Source organism: Canis lupus, chromosome 26, assembly GCF_011100685.1.
Source record: "Canis lupus familiaris isolate Mischka breed German Shepherd chromosome 26, alternate assembly UU_Cfam_GSD_1.0, whole genome shotgun sequence".
NCBI lineage: Eukaryota > Metazoa > Chordata > Mammalia > Carnivora > Canidae > Canis > Canis lupus.
Window position 1 is genome coordinate 23274511 of NC_049247.1, and position 13821 is coordinate 23288331.

The window sequence follows — 13821 nt, forward strand, 5'->3', positions numbered from 1 at the left end:
CGACTGCCTTTTTTTGAGAGATTATTGGAGTGACCTCTTACGATAGCTCACTTGCTATACACTTTGCCAACAGACCTTCAAAGACTCTTCCCTTTAGCATAACCTAACAAGTCAAACCTAAACTTTTTGTGATGTGGGGTTTTTAAAAATTATTTTTATGGAGGTACCTTATACATATAAAAGGATAAGTATAATGTGTATATAAGGTATAAAGAGAGGCAAAAATAAACAGCTACATACCCACTACCTAGCATTAAGAAACAGCACATTTCTAATACTGTTAAACCCCTCATGTTAACATCCTATTGGTTGGTTTCCCCCGCCCTCCTCCCAAAGAGTGATCACCATTCTGAGCTGTGTGTCTATTATTCACTTGCTTTTCCTTGGACCTTGACTTCATATATAGCAAAATGAAAACACTACTAAGTTTTGTGAACTTTTGAAGTTTACCAGGTGCTGTCAACTGTCTATGTTCTGTCACTTTTTTAAATATAACATTATTTTCTGGGATGTATCTGTGTTGATGCTTCAAGATATGAGCCCTTTATTTTCACTGCTATTAATCTTCTTGTGTGTGTGTGTGTGCCATTTACCTATTGATGAATAATTAAATGCTTTCTATTTCTCTGCCATTTTAATAAGGCTGTTGTGAGCATTCTTGTACCTGCCTCCTGCTGTACACAGACAATAGTTTCTCTAGAGAATATCTGCTGAGGAGTACAAGTCGCAGGTCTGTAGTGTATGTCCAAATTCAAGATTACACCATGTTGTTTTCCAAAGAAGGTGAATTAATTGACAGACCCAATGCAGTGGGTACAACTCTTTTTGCTTTATATTTTCCTCACTTTATATTATCCGGTTTTAAAATCTTTTGTCACTATTGTGTGTATGAAATGGTATCTCAATGTCATACTAATGTGTATCTTTATATTTATTAATGAAGTTGAGCATCTTTCTGTATATTTTTTGGCCAAGCTTGTCTTTTTTGTCGAATACTTGTTTTATGTCCTTTGGCTATTATTCTCTGGGTTATTATTATTAAACATCTCTGGGTTGTTTGTATTCTTTATTGGTTCTATCATTTCCCAGCTTGTGGCATACTTTTCCTCCTTTTTTAATGTCTTAACAAAGAATGTTTAAGTTTAATATAGACAAATGTGTATATCTTTTCCTTAATCATTTGTACTACTTGTGTCTTATCTGATATCCTATATCATAAAGATATTTTTCTATATTCTCCTCTAAAAATTGAAAGGATTCAATCTTTGCATTTAAGTCTTTAATCCTCCTGGAGTTGATTTTTGAGTATGATATAAGGGAGGGATCTTGCTTCTTTTTTTCCACGTGAATAACTTTTTGTCACAGCCCAACCTATTGCATGAGCTTTCCTATCCTCCCTAATTTGCAGAGCCACATCTTAGGAGAATGATATGCATCCAGAAGACATGCCCAAGTGTCATCTGTTCCTCTCTTAACTTGTGATATATGCCCCCTGGCATACTTGAGGCACCTCCATTTTGCCTATTTCCAGAGCAGAGAGCACTGGAGGCCATTAGTAGGGAGGGCCATGGTGTTTCAGTCTGTGTTTTACTTTTCAGGTTTCCTGCTGCCCTCAAGAGCCCTAAGACCAAGATTCTGTAGCACTGGTGAGCTGGTAAGCAGTGAAGTAAATTTATGGGTTTAACATTTCTACTGCTTCTGTGAACACAGATTCTCCAGCTCTGTATTGGGAACCATGACCTTTTCATGAGGAGAAGGAAGGCTGATTCTTTGGAAGTTCAGCAGATGAAAGCCCAGGCCAGGGAGGAGAAGGCTAGAAAGCAGGTGAGCAAGAGTGTGTCTGAACCACTGTTGTCACTGCTTTGTGGTATTAGCTGAGAAGGTAAGGAGCAGTCGTGGGCTGACAAATGTCGTTTGGCCACCTTCTCTTATTTTATTTCTGTTGGATCTTTACTGGCTGATGCCCTGCCGGTGGGGTGTCCGCTCTGGAAATGAGGAATAAACTCCAGTAGCATATCTAAAAGAAACATCTCTAGTTATTTCCCCACTTAAGTAAGTGAGGTGTGATTAATGCAGGTTTGGGAAGAGATAGGCAAAGCCTGAGCCCATCTGTCCGTCCACCTACCTGGCTCACTTTCGTTTTGTCTGCTTGTCTCCTTTGCCCAGCCTTGTCCTCTTCTAATTAGATGGTGATAGAATGCATGACAGCATCTTGTGCTGCTGCGGGAATGCTAATTAGACTTCAGCTGCACTTCCCCACCACAGGTCAGCCCAGGCAGCACATTGCCTGTGGCGGGAGGTGCCCAGAGCACTTATCGGCAGACTGGACAGTCTGCATCGTTGTTTTCTACTCATAAACCATTTCGACTCACTGAAATCCATAAAACTAATCTGAGCCTCACTGCTGAGAATACCCACTGTGGTTTTGGACCAACTCCTAGATGGAGTAGCAGTAGCTGCAGTCAGCTGCCCTCAGGACTTGCAGGCTCAGAGGTGTAATCATTAGTCTGTGTGCAGCTCTCTGATGTGGGTGCTCCAGCAAGGCTGGCTCCCTGCCCTGAGATTTAGAATGAAATGCCCAGTTTGATTCAGCATGCTTTCAGTGTTCCGTCTCTTTGCTTTCTGAAACGGCAGACTATAGATGAGCTGTTTGGGACGCTTTCAGGGCCACAGTGGTGGAATGGGTTGTATCGGACAAACAAATGCCCCTGAGCCAGCATGGGTCTTAGGCCTCTTTTCAGCTGGGGAAAGCTTACAAGCGAGAGATCTGAAAACGTCAATGAGTGTGGAGGCCTCAGGGCTGTGGCAGAGAATAACATGCATACACCTTGGACCTGCATGGCCTATAGAATGGCAGAGACATGTCCCTGGCATCTGGCAACCACAGGCCAGGGGCTTTGTGGCCCGGTGGTACAGACACTGACCTTGGAACTAGATGTGAAACTTAGTATGTGATGTTAGTAAATGACTTACCTTCCAGACCTCAATTTTCTCACCTGTCCATTGGAGCTAATGGTATGTCTTCTCTGTCTTAGATCAAAGGACACATTGTACCTAAAAGCCTTTGTGAATTTAAACCACCTTGCAAACAGGTGGTCCCTCATTATTGGGTGGAGGTCTCTGGAAAGTGCAGTGCTGGGAAGAGAAGGTGGTTGCCTGGGCTTTTTTTCAAGTGGAGAATAATGGAGAAACAGTAATCTACCTAATGGAAATTGTAATGCAGTGGAAATTAGAGAACCAATTGGCCAAGGTTTTCACTGACCTGCAAGAGGAAAATTGGAGAAGAATTTACAGTATTTTATTGCTTGTCTTTGCATTATTCTTTCGAGGCCCAGTGCCTTTTTTTTTTTTTTTTTTTTTTGGCTCAGTATTTAGAAAAAGCAGCAGTCTTAAAAATCTTATGTTTGGGAGAAAATTGAAGCAAGAGATAAATAAATGTGCTCTATTTAAGGAAGAAAATAGTGCAGTGGTCACTTCTGGCTTCGCTTTTTGAACTCAGTTAATACCCTAGGATCACAGAGAATAGCACTTGTCCTGTGCTTGTTCCCCTTATTAGGCTCTGCATGTGGCCCAATTAATACAGTGATCCAGAAGACACAGGAGGTGGCATCGGCTTTGTACTGGCGCCTTAAGGACGGAGGAGTGAGGGCTGCATTCCTTGCTTGGCTCCCTCCCATTGCAAGCTTGGCTGGGAGTTGCCCCTGAATGAGGCTGGGCGCCTGTGCCGTGGCACTGCAGCACCCCCCACCCACCCCCAACTGTGACGCACAATGTGTGAACTACCGATGCCTCACGCGCAGAGTCTTTCCATCTTCTTGGGTCAGAGGCACAAGCAACTGTGGATGAAATTAGAGATGTGGGGGCAGCCCGGGTAGCTCAGCGGTTTAGTGCCGCCTTCACCCCAGGGCGTGATCCTGGAGACCCGGGATCGAGTCCCACGTCTGGCTCCCTGCATGGAGCCTGCTTCTCCCTCTGCCTGTGTCTCTGCCTCTCTCTCTCTTTCTCTCTCTCTGTGTCTCTCATGGGTAAATAAATAAAATCTTTTAAAAAGAAAGAAATTAGAGATGTAGGTGGGGTCTGTGTGGATGACATGGCGGCGGCGGGGGGTGGTGCTCATCCAAACAGAGGAGAGCTGTTGGTTTCTGGCGCTCCGTCTCTGGGAGAAGGAACTTGTATTGTGTCTTGTCCACTGCAGGACAGAGCCATGTGAGGTCTACCAACAAAAAGGGTTATTGGCAGGGTGGCCATTTCAGCACATGATGTGTGCAAATGCCTCCTTCGATCCAGGTAGACTTGGCAGGGCTTGCTTTTCTGTCGTTTTGTTTGTTCCCTCACCTCTAGGTGTTGTTTCAAGGGACACAGCTTTCGATCCTGCAGCTGGTTTCGAAGGAAAGAGGGTGGCGGGTAACAAGAATGACACCGGCGACCTAAAGGAAAGGGGAGGAAAGAGGGTCTCTTTGGGGGGACTCTAGACACTGGGCGTCCTTGGGCCCCCGTGGCACCGTAAGCATGGGCCCCATGACTCAGTGGCCACTTTCATTGGCCCCCAGATGGAGCGGCAGCGCCTTGCTCGAGAGAAGCAGATGAGGGAGGAGGCAGAGCGCACAAGGGATGAATTGGAGAGGAGGCTGCTGCAGATGAAAGAAGAAGCAACAATGGCCAATGAAGCTCTGGTGATTGCTGGGGGGTCTGGGCCCCAGGAGGCTGCATGGGGACTCGAGCAGGTTTTGAGAGTTAGGCCTCCTGACGTTTGCAGATTAGTAACAATCACTTTGACATTTCAGTTTTAAAAAAAATCAGTGTCTTTTCTTTCTACTTATGTCTGTGGAAGCAGACCCAGGTGGAATTCATGTGCCACCAAGCCCCACTTTCACTAGAGCTCACCTTTAAAGCAGGGCTTCTCAGCCAGCCCTGGGGCCAGATCACCCTTTATGGTGGGAGCTATCCTGTGCATCAGAGGATGTTTAGCAGTGCCCTTGACCCCTATCTGGATGCCTACAGCACCACCTCACCCCCAATTTGTGACAATCAAAAATGTCTCCAGACATTGTTACCTGTCTCCCAGGAGGCAAAGTCTCTGCTGGTTTGAACCACTGATTTAAAAGGAAAGAACAAGGTAAAGTTGGTTTTCTCCCTCGTAAAGCATAAGCCTCAGCTCACATGGGTACTCAAAAAGGCTTGCTTTTTGCTCCCCATGGGTAAAACCTGAAGGGCCTTTCCAAAATGTTGAGGGTATGTCTTGTCATTCCTTGCATCAGTGTCATCTGATGGGACATTCTGTGGCAGGACCGCAGGAAGTCCAACACTCTCATTCTCACTGACCTGAGTGTCTGAGTCCAGATCTGGGTGGGATGACAAGCATGTGGTCCCCATTCCAGCTGATAGCGCTTTTCTCTCCAGATGCGGTCTGAGGAGACAGCTGACCTGTTGGCAGAAAAGGCCCAAATCACTGAGGAGGAGGCAAAACTCCTGGCTCAGAAGGCCGCAGAGGCTGAACAGGAAATGCAGCGCATCAAGGCCACAGCCATTCGGACAGAGGAAGAGAAGCGCCTGATGGAGCAGAAGGTGCTAGAGGCCGAGGTGCTGGCGCTGAAGATGGCTGAGGAGTCAGAGAGGAGGTTAGAGGTGGGGAGTCCTGGACACTGGGACCCAGGTGAGGGGCTGTTCAGTTGTAACCTGGGCCCAAGGCAGAGCTTGACTGCACCTGTCCGTAAGCTGCTTCTCCATCTTCTGGGGCAAGGGGGAGGCTCCTCCCTAGACAGGTTAGTGGACTGGTGCTTAAGCCAGTGTGGAGTTTGGGGGCTGGAATTAGCAGAAAGGCTCAGGAGCCCAGTTCTCTTGTTGAGCAGACCTCTGGTCATGCTTGTGTCTGTGATAAACTACTGTCCCTCTGGTAGTCGTGTGTGCAGAAAAGCCGTTAAGCATGGCCACAGACTGCCTTTAGCTGAGGAGCTATCAGGAGGCTCTTCTTATATTTAAAAAATCTGATTCTTTTCCCTTTTCATGTAGGGGACATGTGGGGAAACAGCAACTATTTACCTTTATTTTTTTTTTTTTTAAATTTTTTTTTTAATTTTTATTTATTTATGATAGTCACACAGAGAGAAAGAGAGAGAGGCAGAGACACAGGCAGAGGGAGAAGCAGGCTCCATGCACCGGGAGCCCGATGTGGGATTCGATCCCGGGTCTCCAGGATCGCGCCCTGGGCCAAAGGCAGGCGCCAAACCGCTGCGCCACCCAGGGATCCCAACTATTTACCTTTAAAGAAGGGGCAGGAACCTGCTTCCCTGCAGCCCTTCTTGGTGCTAAGGCTCCTGAGGCAGATAGGAGGGGAGGGCCAGGATCCTGTCTGTGGTCAGGATGTGCCAGCTCATGACCAAGTTGAAGGGTAGAACTGTAGTCTCTACTTTCCAAAGACTATTCTAGGCTCTGGATTGTTCTGGTATTGCAGCCTTCAGATAAATGCTGGCACATTCCCCAGCATTTGGCTCTATTGATTTAGAACACTTGAATTTGGCTTTTTGCTACCAAGGTGCATTCGCTACAGTTTCCTCTCCATTTTCTGCATGTCTTTCTGGGAATATGATTCTTTGTTTCCTGCTCTGTTCCGGGCCCCTTTCTTTCTTTGTGTAGGTCCCTTCCCCCCATTAACTATGCATGTTGGGCCAGGCCCCCTGGGTCCTGTGTCTTGCAGGGTGAGGCCCTCAGTGTTGGTGCTCGTCGTCCTCTTGCCTAAGGTTGGCCCCAGGCCTGCAGTTGTCTTACTTGGGAGCGGTGAAGAAGCACTTCTCTCACATCCTGCCCTCCATTAATCCATTATAAGACTTTTGAGCCACCATACTGTACCTTTTTGCCCAGCCTACTCTCACCCAGAAGTGAAGCAGAGGAAGCTGCTAGCCCCTGCCCCACTTCTACTCCCTCTCTACCAACTGCAAAGGTTTGAACTTGACTCCTTCCCACTGACGTCCCTGTTCTTCTGGTTTAAATTTACCATTGCAATGAACACTACTCAGGAATGTTGTCCTTGCTTTGAAAGTTCTGATTTTCACATAATGTGTCCCCCTCTACCCCAACCCATGGTCTTGTTTGCCTGATCTGGTGCCATCCTTGGGGTTAACCTCCAGAGGGATAGTGGGAAAGGGCTCTCTTTCGTCTATCTGTCTCATTTTTGAGCTGGCTCCCTCCTTTCCTTGCAGGGCCAAGGAGGCAGATCAGCTGAAGCAGGACCTGCAGGAAGCCCGAGAAGCAGAGCGAAGAGCTAAGCAAAAGCTCCTGGAAATCACCACCAAGCCCACATACCCGGTGAGCCTGGCTGGGGGCTGCCAACTTGCAGCTGCTTCAGACCTCATAGCCTTCCTTTCCCTCTCAACCCTTTGGTTCCCCTAGGGGTGCTCCAGCAGAATGAGTGATGCCAAAGGCCTGCAGCTGGAGCCTCGCTCGGTAGAATACCTGGTCTGCCATTTGGCCTTGGACCAGTCACCTCTCTGATTGCATAGATAGCAGGCAGTAGGGCCTTTCCCAGCTCTGCAATGTTTTTCTTATTTTAAGTAATATAGTCCCAAATTATCCTCAAGAGAGGTTAGCCTCTTGATGCCAAGCTGAATGTAATCTTCAGCTGCCTGTGTATGCCATACACCAGCCTTGTCGTTCTGGGCAGGGGTACTCTGCATACTACAGAGTGAACTATTGCCACATAAGAACCAGTTTCCAAACTCATTTTGGGACAAGGAGGCAGACTTCAATTAAATAGGGTCACATGATGAATAGAAATGTCTCTTCCCTTCCCTTCCCTCCCTCTGTGCATCCAGTTCAGCAAACTGTTCTGTTCCACATAATACCAGGCAGCTTTAGAGTCTGTATTCAGACAGGGTGTACAGGAGTCTAGAGGAGAATGTAGCCCAGCCTGTAGGGACACTAGGCACATAGAACAGCACCTGAGCTGGCTCTTAAAGGGTAAGTAGGAACTAGCTGGGTGGGAAAGAGACTGCATGGTGTTCTCAGCCAATGCACAGATGTGCGTAGGGCACAGATGCATGCATTGCACACTCATACATGCAGCAAAGAGGCACACAGGACACAGAGACATGAACAGCCCAGGGTCTGAGGGGGAGGGAAATGTGGGCAGTCTGCTATTGTCATCTATTCTGGTATCTATTACTGTGTGACAGGCCACCCCAAGCCAGCCGTATAGCTCAAAATAACCATTCATTTATTCTCTCTCATGGCTTGGTGGATTGATTGGGCCAATGGTCCTTCCTCAGGCAGTTGCAGAGCAGCCAGGACCGGAGTCATTGGAGGGCTCATCTGGACTGGGTACCTGAGATGCACATGGCTTTTTAATTTTTATTTATTTTTAAAAGACTTTATTTATTTATTCGTGAGAGACACACACAGAGAGAGAGGCAGAGGGAGAAGCAGGCTCCATACAGGGAACTTGATGTAGGACTCGATCCCGGGACTCCAGGATCACGCCCTGGGCCGAAGGCAGGCACTAAACTGCTCAGCCACCCAGGGATCCCCATGCACATGGTTTTAAAACGTATCCTGGAACAGGGCGCCTGGCTGGCTCAGTTGGTAGAGCATGAGACTCTTGATGTCGTGATTGCAGGTTTGAGTTACATGTTGGGTATAGAGATTACTGAAAATTTTTAAAAATATATAAATAAATAAAGCCTACACTGGAGCAAACTTTATACATTCTTCACACAGTAAATAAATAAGTCCTGGAGGAGCACATCCGTATCAGCCTTTGAATCATATTTCGTGGTACGGATGGATTGTAATTCATTTAAGCAGGCCCCTATGGATGGGTATTTAGTCTGTTTTCCTCTGCAGTTGTGAACAAAACTGCGGAAAATATCCCTGAGCACAAATCTTCACGCATATGGTAAATGTACTGGCAGAATAAATTCTCATAAATAGAACGGTGGGGTCAGGTTTCCCATCGCGATCTGCTCCACAAAGGTTGTACCAGTGTCTCTTCTCACCCACAGAGCAGTATTCAGCACCCATCTTTTAGGAAATTTTGATGAGGTATAACATACGTACAGAAAAGTGCCCAAATTATCACTGTACAGCTTGATGAATTCTCACAAACTCAACACACCCATGCACCCAACACCCAAATCAGAAAACAGAACGTTCTAGTACCCCCAGAAGCCCCCTCTCAGCACCACGTTCAACACCCACACAGACAGTCTGCCTCAGGCCTTGTCATCGTCTCAGATGAGTGCTCTGGGCCTCTACTGTTTCCCAGACGCCATCCCAGACTCAGCCAAGGATCCAAGGGTGAAAGAGGCAGATCCTGCCCTTAGGAAACTTGCCAACAGGGACGCCTGGGTGGCTCAGTGGTTGGGTGTCTGCCTTCAGCCCTGGGTGTGATCCTGGAATCCTGGGATCGAGGTCCGCATTAGGCTCCCTGCATGGAGCCTGCTTCTCTCTTTTCCTGTATCTCTGTCTCTCTGTGTCTCTCATGAAAAAATAAATAAAATCTTAAAAAAAAAAAAAAAAGGAAACTTGCCAACAGGAAAAGAAGACACAGCCAAAAAGGATTTTCACAGGGCGGAGTTAGGGTAGTGCCATAACAGAACCAGAAACACAATGTTAATGCATAGCAAAGAAAAGAGTTGCCATCTGGCCAAGAGGGATCTAGAAAGGCTTTGGTTGAGAAATCCTAGTATTTGAGAAGGGCCTTGGAAAAAAGATGATGTATATGGGGAGAGCAAGGTGTATACAAGTTTAAGCAAAGGAACAGAAATGGTACTCTTCACGATCTGATAGGGCAAACAGTAGGAGAAGCTAAAGTAGATTGGCCCCATATTTTAGACGACCCCTTGTTCTGGGATGAGAAAGTCCTCAAATCTGATCTTTTCATCCTCTGCTTCAAGCCTTACTCTGGCTCCACCTTCCAATTCCAAGCCCCCTTAGCATGCAGGGGAGCTCTTTACGGCCTGGTCCCGGCCTCCCACCCTCCCCCTTATGCTGGCACTACAGACCCTCAGCATTCTCACTGAGCATTCTCTGCCCTGCTCAGTACCAGGCCTCTTGCCTGGCAAGCCTTTTCCTCTGGCATATCCTCTGGTGCCAGCAGAAGCAGCATCTTTTCTAGCACACCTTCTCCAGCTCCCTCGGCTACTGTTCACTCCCTGGCTACAGTGTCTGCCTTACTTAATCATGATGATCTGTGAGCACCTCTGTTTACTGAATGATACTTTCAGCTGCTCAGATCTAGGGACTCTTTCTTGCTCTCTGCATCTGCACCTCCTAGCCCAGGGCCTCAACAAAGAAGTGAGTGGGAGTTTGTGTTTAAATTTGGCTGAGCATGAAAAGCTGTTAAAGGTTTAAGGGAAGAGGAATGATTTACCTAGATTAGAGATCTTTGGGGTTGATCACCTGGCAGCAGCCAGTTTGACTAGACTGGGGGAAGAGAGACAGGGGTGATTATTTTGACAAGAGGCCGTGGTAGTGCTGGGGGGCAGGGCCTGAGCTGTGCCCATTGCCTCTGTGGCTGCTGGAGGATAGGTGGTTAACATAGCAGTGCCCTGTGTTCTCATTCTCATAGAACCTGACCGTCCTAACTGGAGATTTCTCATTCATAGCCCATGAACCCAATTCCAGCACCGTTGCCTCCCGACATATCAAGTTTCAATCTCATTGGTGACAGCCTGTCTTTCGACTTCAAGGATACTGACATGAAGCGGCTTTCCATGGAGATAGAGAAAGAAAAGTATGTAGTCCCTTTGACCTCTGTGCCCCCAGCCACTGAGCTAGAGTGGGGCCATCTGGGCCTGGGGAGACAGAGGGTCACTGCAGGAGCCTATCACTAGCTCTGCAGGGCTTGCTCTGTTCCCTCTGGAGGAAGAATTTCCTCATCAGAAGTGAAGGACATCACACCATCACTCTGTCTTCCAGGATAACAGTGATCCTTAATTGGTGACCTGGAGTTTACGGTGGCTTAGAACCTCATCTATAGTCTAGGACTGGTTGTCGAGGGTCTCTGAGTAGCAGAATAAATTCTCTGACGGTTGTTCACTTGGTGATAAAGCCTGTGATAATGTTCTAACATGGTAACATAACAGGTTTCCTAGTTGTGTCCTCTAGCAGTTGAGATCTATGGTACTTCCCATGTCTAGAACAAGGGTAAGGGAAGAGACTGAGGCTCAAGGCCAAGGAAAGCAAATGTCCACGTCAGGCTAGTACTGCTACATGGGGCAGCCCTGAGCTGAGCCCTGCATGTCCTGTTCATAGCAATTTCTGCTATGTGCTCCTCCTTCCTTTCATGGTTGGTGGAGGTAGAACTGAGGCAGAAAGGACTCTCACTGCAGAAGAAACATGACTGAGGCCCCCTCCTGGTTCCCAGCCATAGGTAGTGGCCATTTGTGCCACAGCTGGAGAACCACACTGGAGAACCATACAGTGAATGCCTGGGTGTCAGGGCTTTTTAGCTTTGTCTCATTTCATTCCCACTAACTAACATCAAGCTGACATCAGAGATAGGTTTCAGTGTACCATTTATAAATGAGAACACAGATCTACAGTGTTTAATGAACTCAGCCAGCATCACACAGCTGATGAGGGACAGAACCCAGATTCAGCTCTAAGCCTATCTGAGGCTCTATGCTCCCACTTTGTCCAATATCCTTGGGATAGCTCTCTTGGGACAGTGTCTCCTGGAGCCCAGGGTAAGCAACCATGAGCCTCTCAATCTGTGGTATCTGCTGTCCGAGTTCCCCCTCCAGCCTTTCTCCATTGACCAGGCATTGGGAGCATTTCATGGTTGTGATTGGAGTGAGGCTACATCCTGTTCTGGGTCCTGCTTTTTTGTAGTTTGTGTTTTTTATTATCAGTGCACACAACAGACTCCACATACCAACCGTAGGAATCACTACAGAATGTTCCTGGTGTTTGTGTTGCATGGTTTGCCTGATGCCCTTAAGTTAGACACCTTGAAGATAATTTTCAGATTTTCACCATCACAGATACAGAGTATCTACCATGGTGGGGATCTTTCTCTTCCTGGTGTTGGCTGAGTGAGCTTCCACCCTCTTTAGGAGAGGACATCCCAAAACAAGTAGGGATATGGCCAGTACCTGTCAGAAGAGGTCACTTGAATAGAATCACTTACCCAAGAAAGGTTGAGACAAGGAGATTGTTTTGGATGCCAGGAGTCTTGATTCATGCGTCATTACTTGTGCAGAACTAAAAGCTTTCTATTGTAACGGGCATTTATAGAGCACTTAATGAGGGTTTACCAGAGGGCTTTCCTGTGCTTTATTTTACTTAATTCTGACCACAGCCCTGTGAGCATTATCCCAATATCATGGATGAGGAAACAGACTCAGACCTGTTAAGTGACCGGTCCAGGCTCCCACAGCCGGAGAGTGGCTAGACAGAGGTGTGGGCCCCAGGCTTCAAGACCCTGGATCCCATGTCTCACTGTCACCAAAGCCATGACACAGTGTCCTCTTGTCGGCAGAGTGGAATACATGGAGAAGAGCAAGCATTTGCAGGAGCAGCTCAATGAACTCAAGACTGAGATTGAGGCCTTGAAACTCAAAGAGAGGGAGACAGCCTTGGATATTCTGCACAACGAGAACTCTGACCGGGGTGGCACCAGCAGCAAGCACAATACTATCAAAAAGGTACCAAGTCTCCTGTCTTTTGCTGATCAGGACATTCATTAATGAAATGTGAGGTTGGCATCTGGTTTCCTGAGTAGCCGAGTCATTAGACTGTTATTTTTTATGCATACTTAGTTGAGGAAATTGTTTAACTCACGCCAGAAAGGGAATTTAATCCACCAGTGACAGTGAACCCATTGGCTTGATGGAAGGGGAGCCTGTGTTAAAAGCTCTGATGAAATGAATCATTGTTACGAGACAGGTTTTGATCCATCATTTAGCAGTAAAGCATTTTTGTCTTTTAAGCCAAGGGGAGTTCTGCCCAGGGAGCTGCCTTACTTCATGAGAAAGCAAAATGAAACAGAAGCTATTGAGAATGCACTCTTCCTCTAGTCTTTTTGGGTTTCTAAGTGGCAAAGACTATAAAAAAATTTTGTTCTTGCTTTAAAGGAACCAGATTCTGAATTTTTAACTTTTTTCATACTTAGTGTCTAGAAGAACCTTAATGTTTTAAAAGGTGAGACTTCATTTCCATTGCTAGCAGTTTCAGATTGTTTTCTACTGGTATTTTGAGCTTTCAGCAATTTTAGAGATGGTAACATTGGGTATACATGTCAGCCCAGGAGTGTACCTCTCTCATGTTGGGCAAAGCAGAAATGGCCTCTCCTGCCACTCATCTGCTCCTAACTGATGGCCCAGGTCAGGCTCATACCTGTTAAAAAGGTGTCATTAAGATAAGACTGTTCGGGGATCCCTGGGTGACTCAGCGGTTTAGCCCCTGCCTTCGGCCCAGGGCGTGATCCTGGAGTCCCGGGATCGGGTCCCGCGTCAGGCTCCCTGCATGGAGCCTGCTTCTCCCTCTGCCTGTGTCTCTGCCTGTCTCACACACATCTCTGTGTTTCTCATGAATAAATAAATAAAATCTTAAAAAAAAAAAGATCATACTGTTCATTGAGTTTCCATCATGATAGGTTTAATTTTTTACTCTTTATCTCAGTCTTTCAAGTAGTGTCCCAGGTATCTGTTTTCTTTTCTTTTTTTTTAAAGATATTTATTTATTTATTTATTTATTTATTTGGGGGTGTGTGTGCATGTGCACAAGATGGGGGCGGGGAGAGGGAGAAGCAGGCCCCCTGCTGAATAGGGAGCCCAACATGGGGTTCGATCCCAGGACCCTGGGATCATGACCTGAGCCAAAGGT

The 13821-nt window shown here is 46.8% G+C and overlaps 1 protein-coding gene across 5 annotated transcripts in view; it reads left to right on the forward strand.

Moving 5' to 3' along the window:
- NF2 (neurofibromin 2) overlaps window positions 1-13821 on the forward strand; it is a 79104-nt gene that overhangs the window by 51349 nt on the left and 13934 nt on the right. For 4 of the 5 annotated variants that reach the window (XM_038575585.1, XM_038575584.1, XM_038575586.1 and 1 more), the window contains 6 exons: window positions 1711-1824; window positions 4551-4673; window positions 5401-5618; window positions 7197-7302; window positions 10599-10726; window positions 12476-12641. In XM_038575585.1, coding sequence (XP_038431513.1) covers window positions 1711-1824; window positions 4551-4673; window positions 5401-5618; window positions 7197-7302; window positions 10599-10726; window positions 12476-12641 — 855 coding nt within the window. Of the gene's footprint in view, window positions 1-1710; window positions 1825-4550; window positions 4674-5400; window positions 5619-7196; window positions 7303-10598; window positions 10727-12475; window positions 12649-13821 lie in introns of all 5 variants that reach the window. The other variant, XM_038575592.1, reaches the window with a different exon arrangement.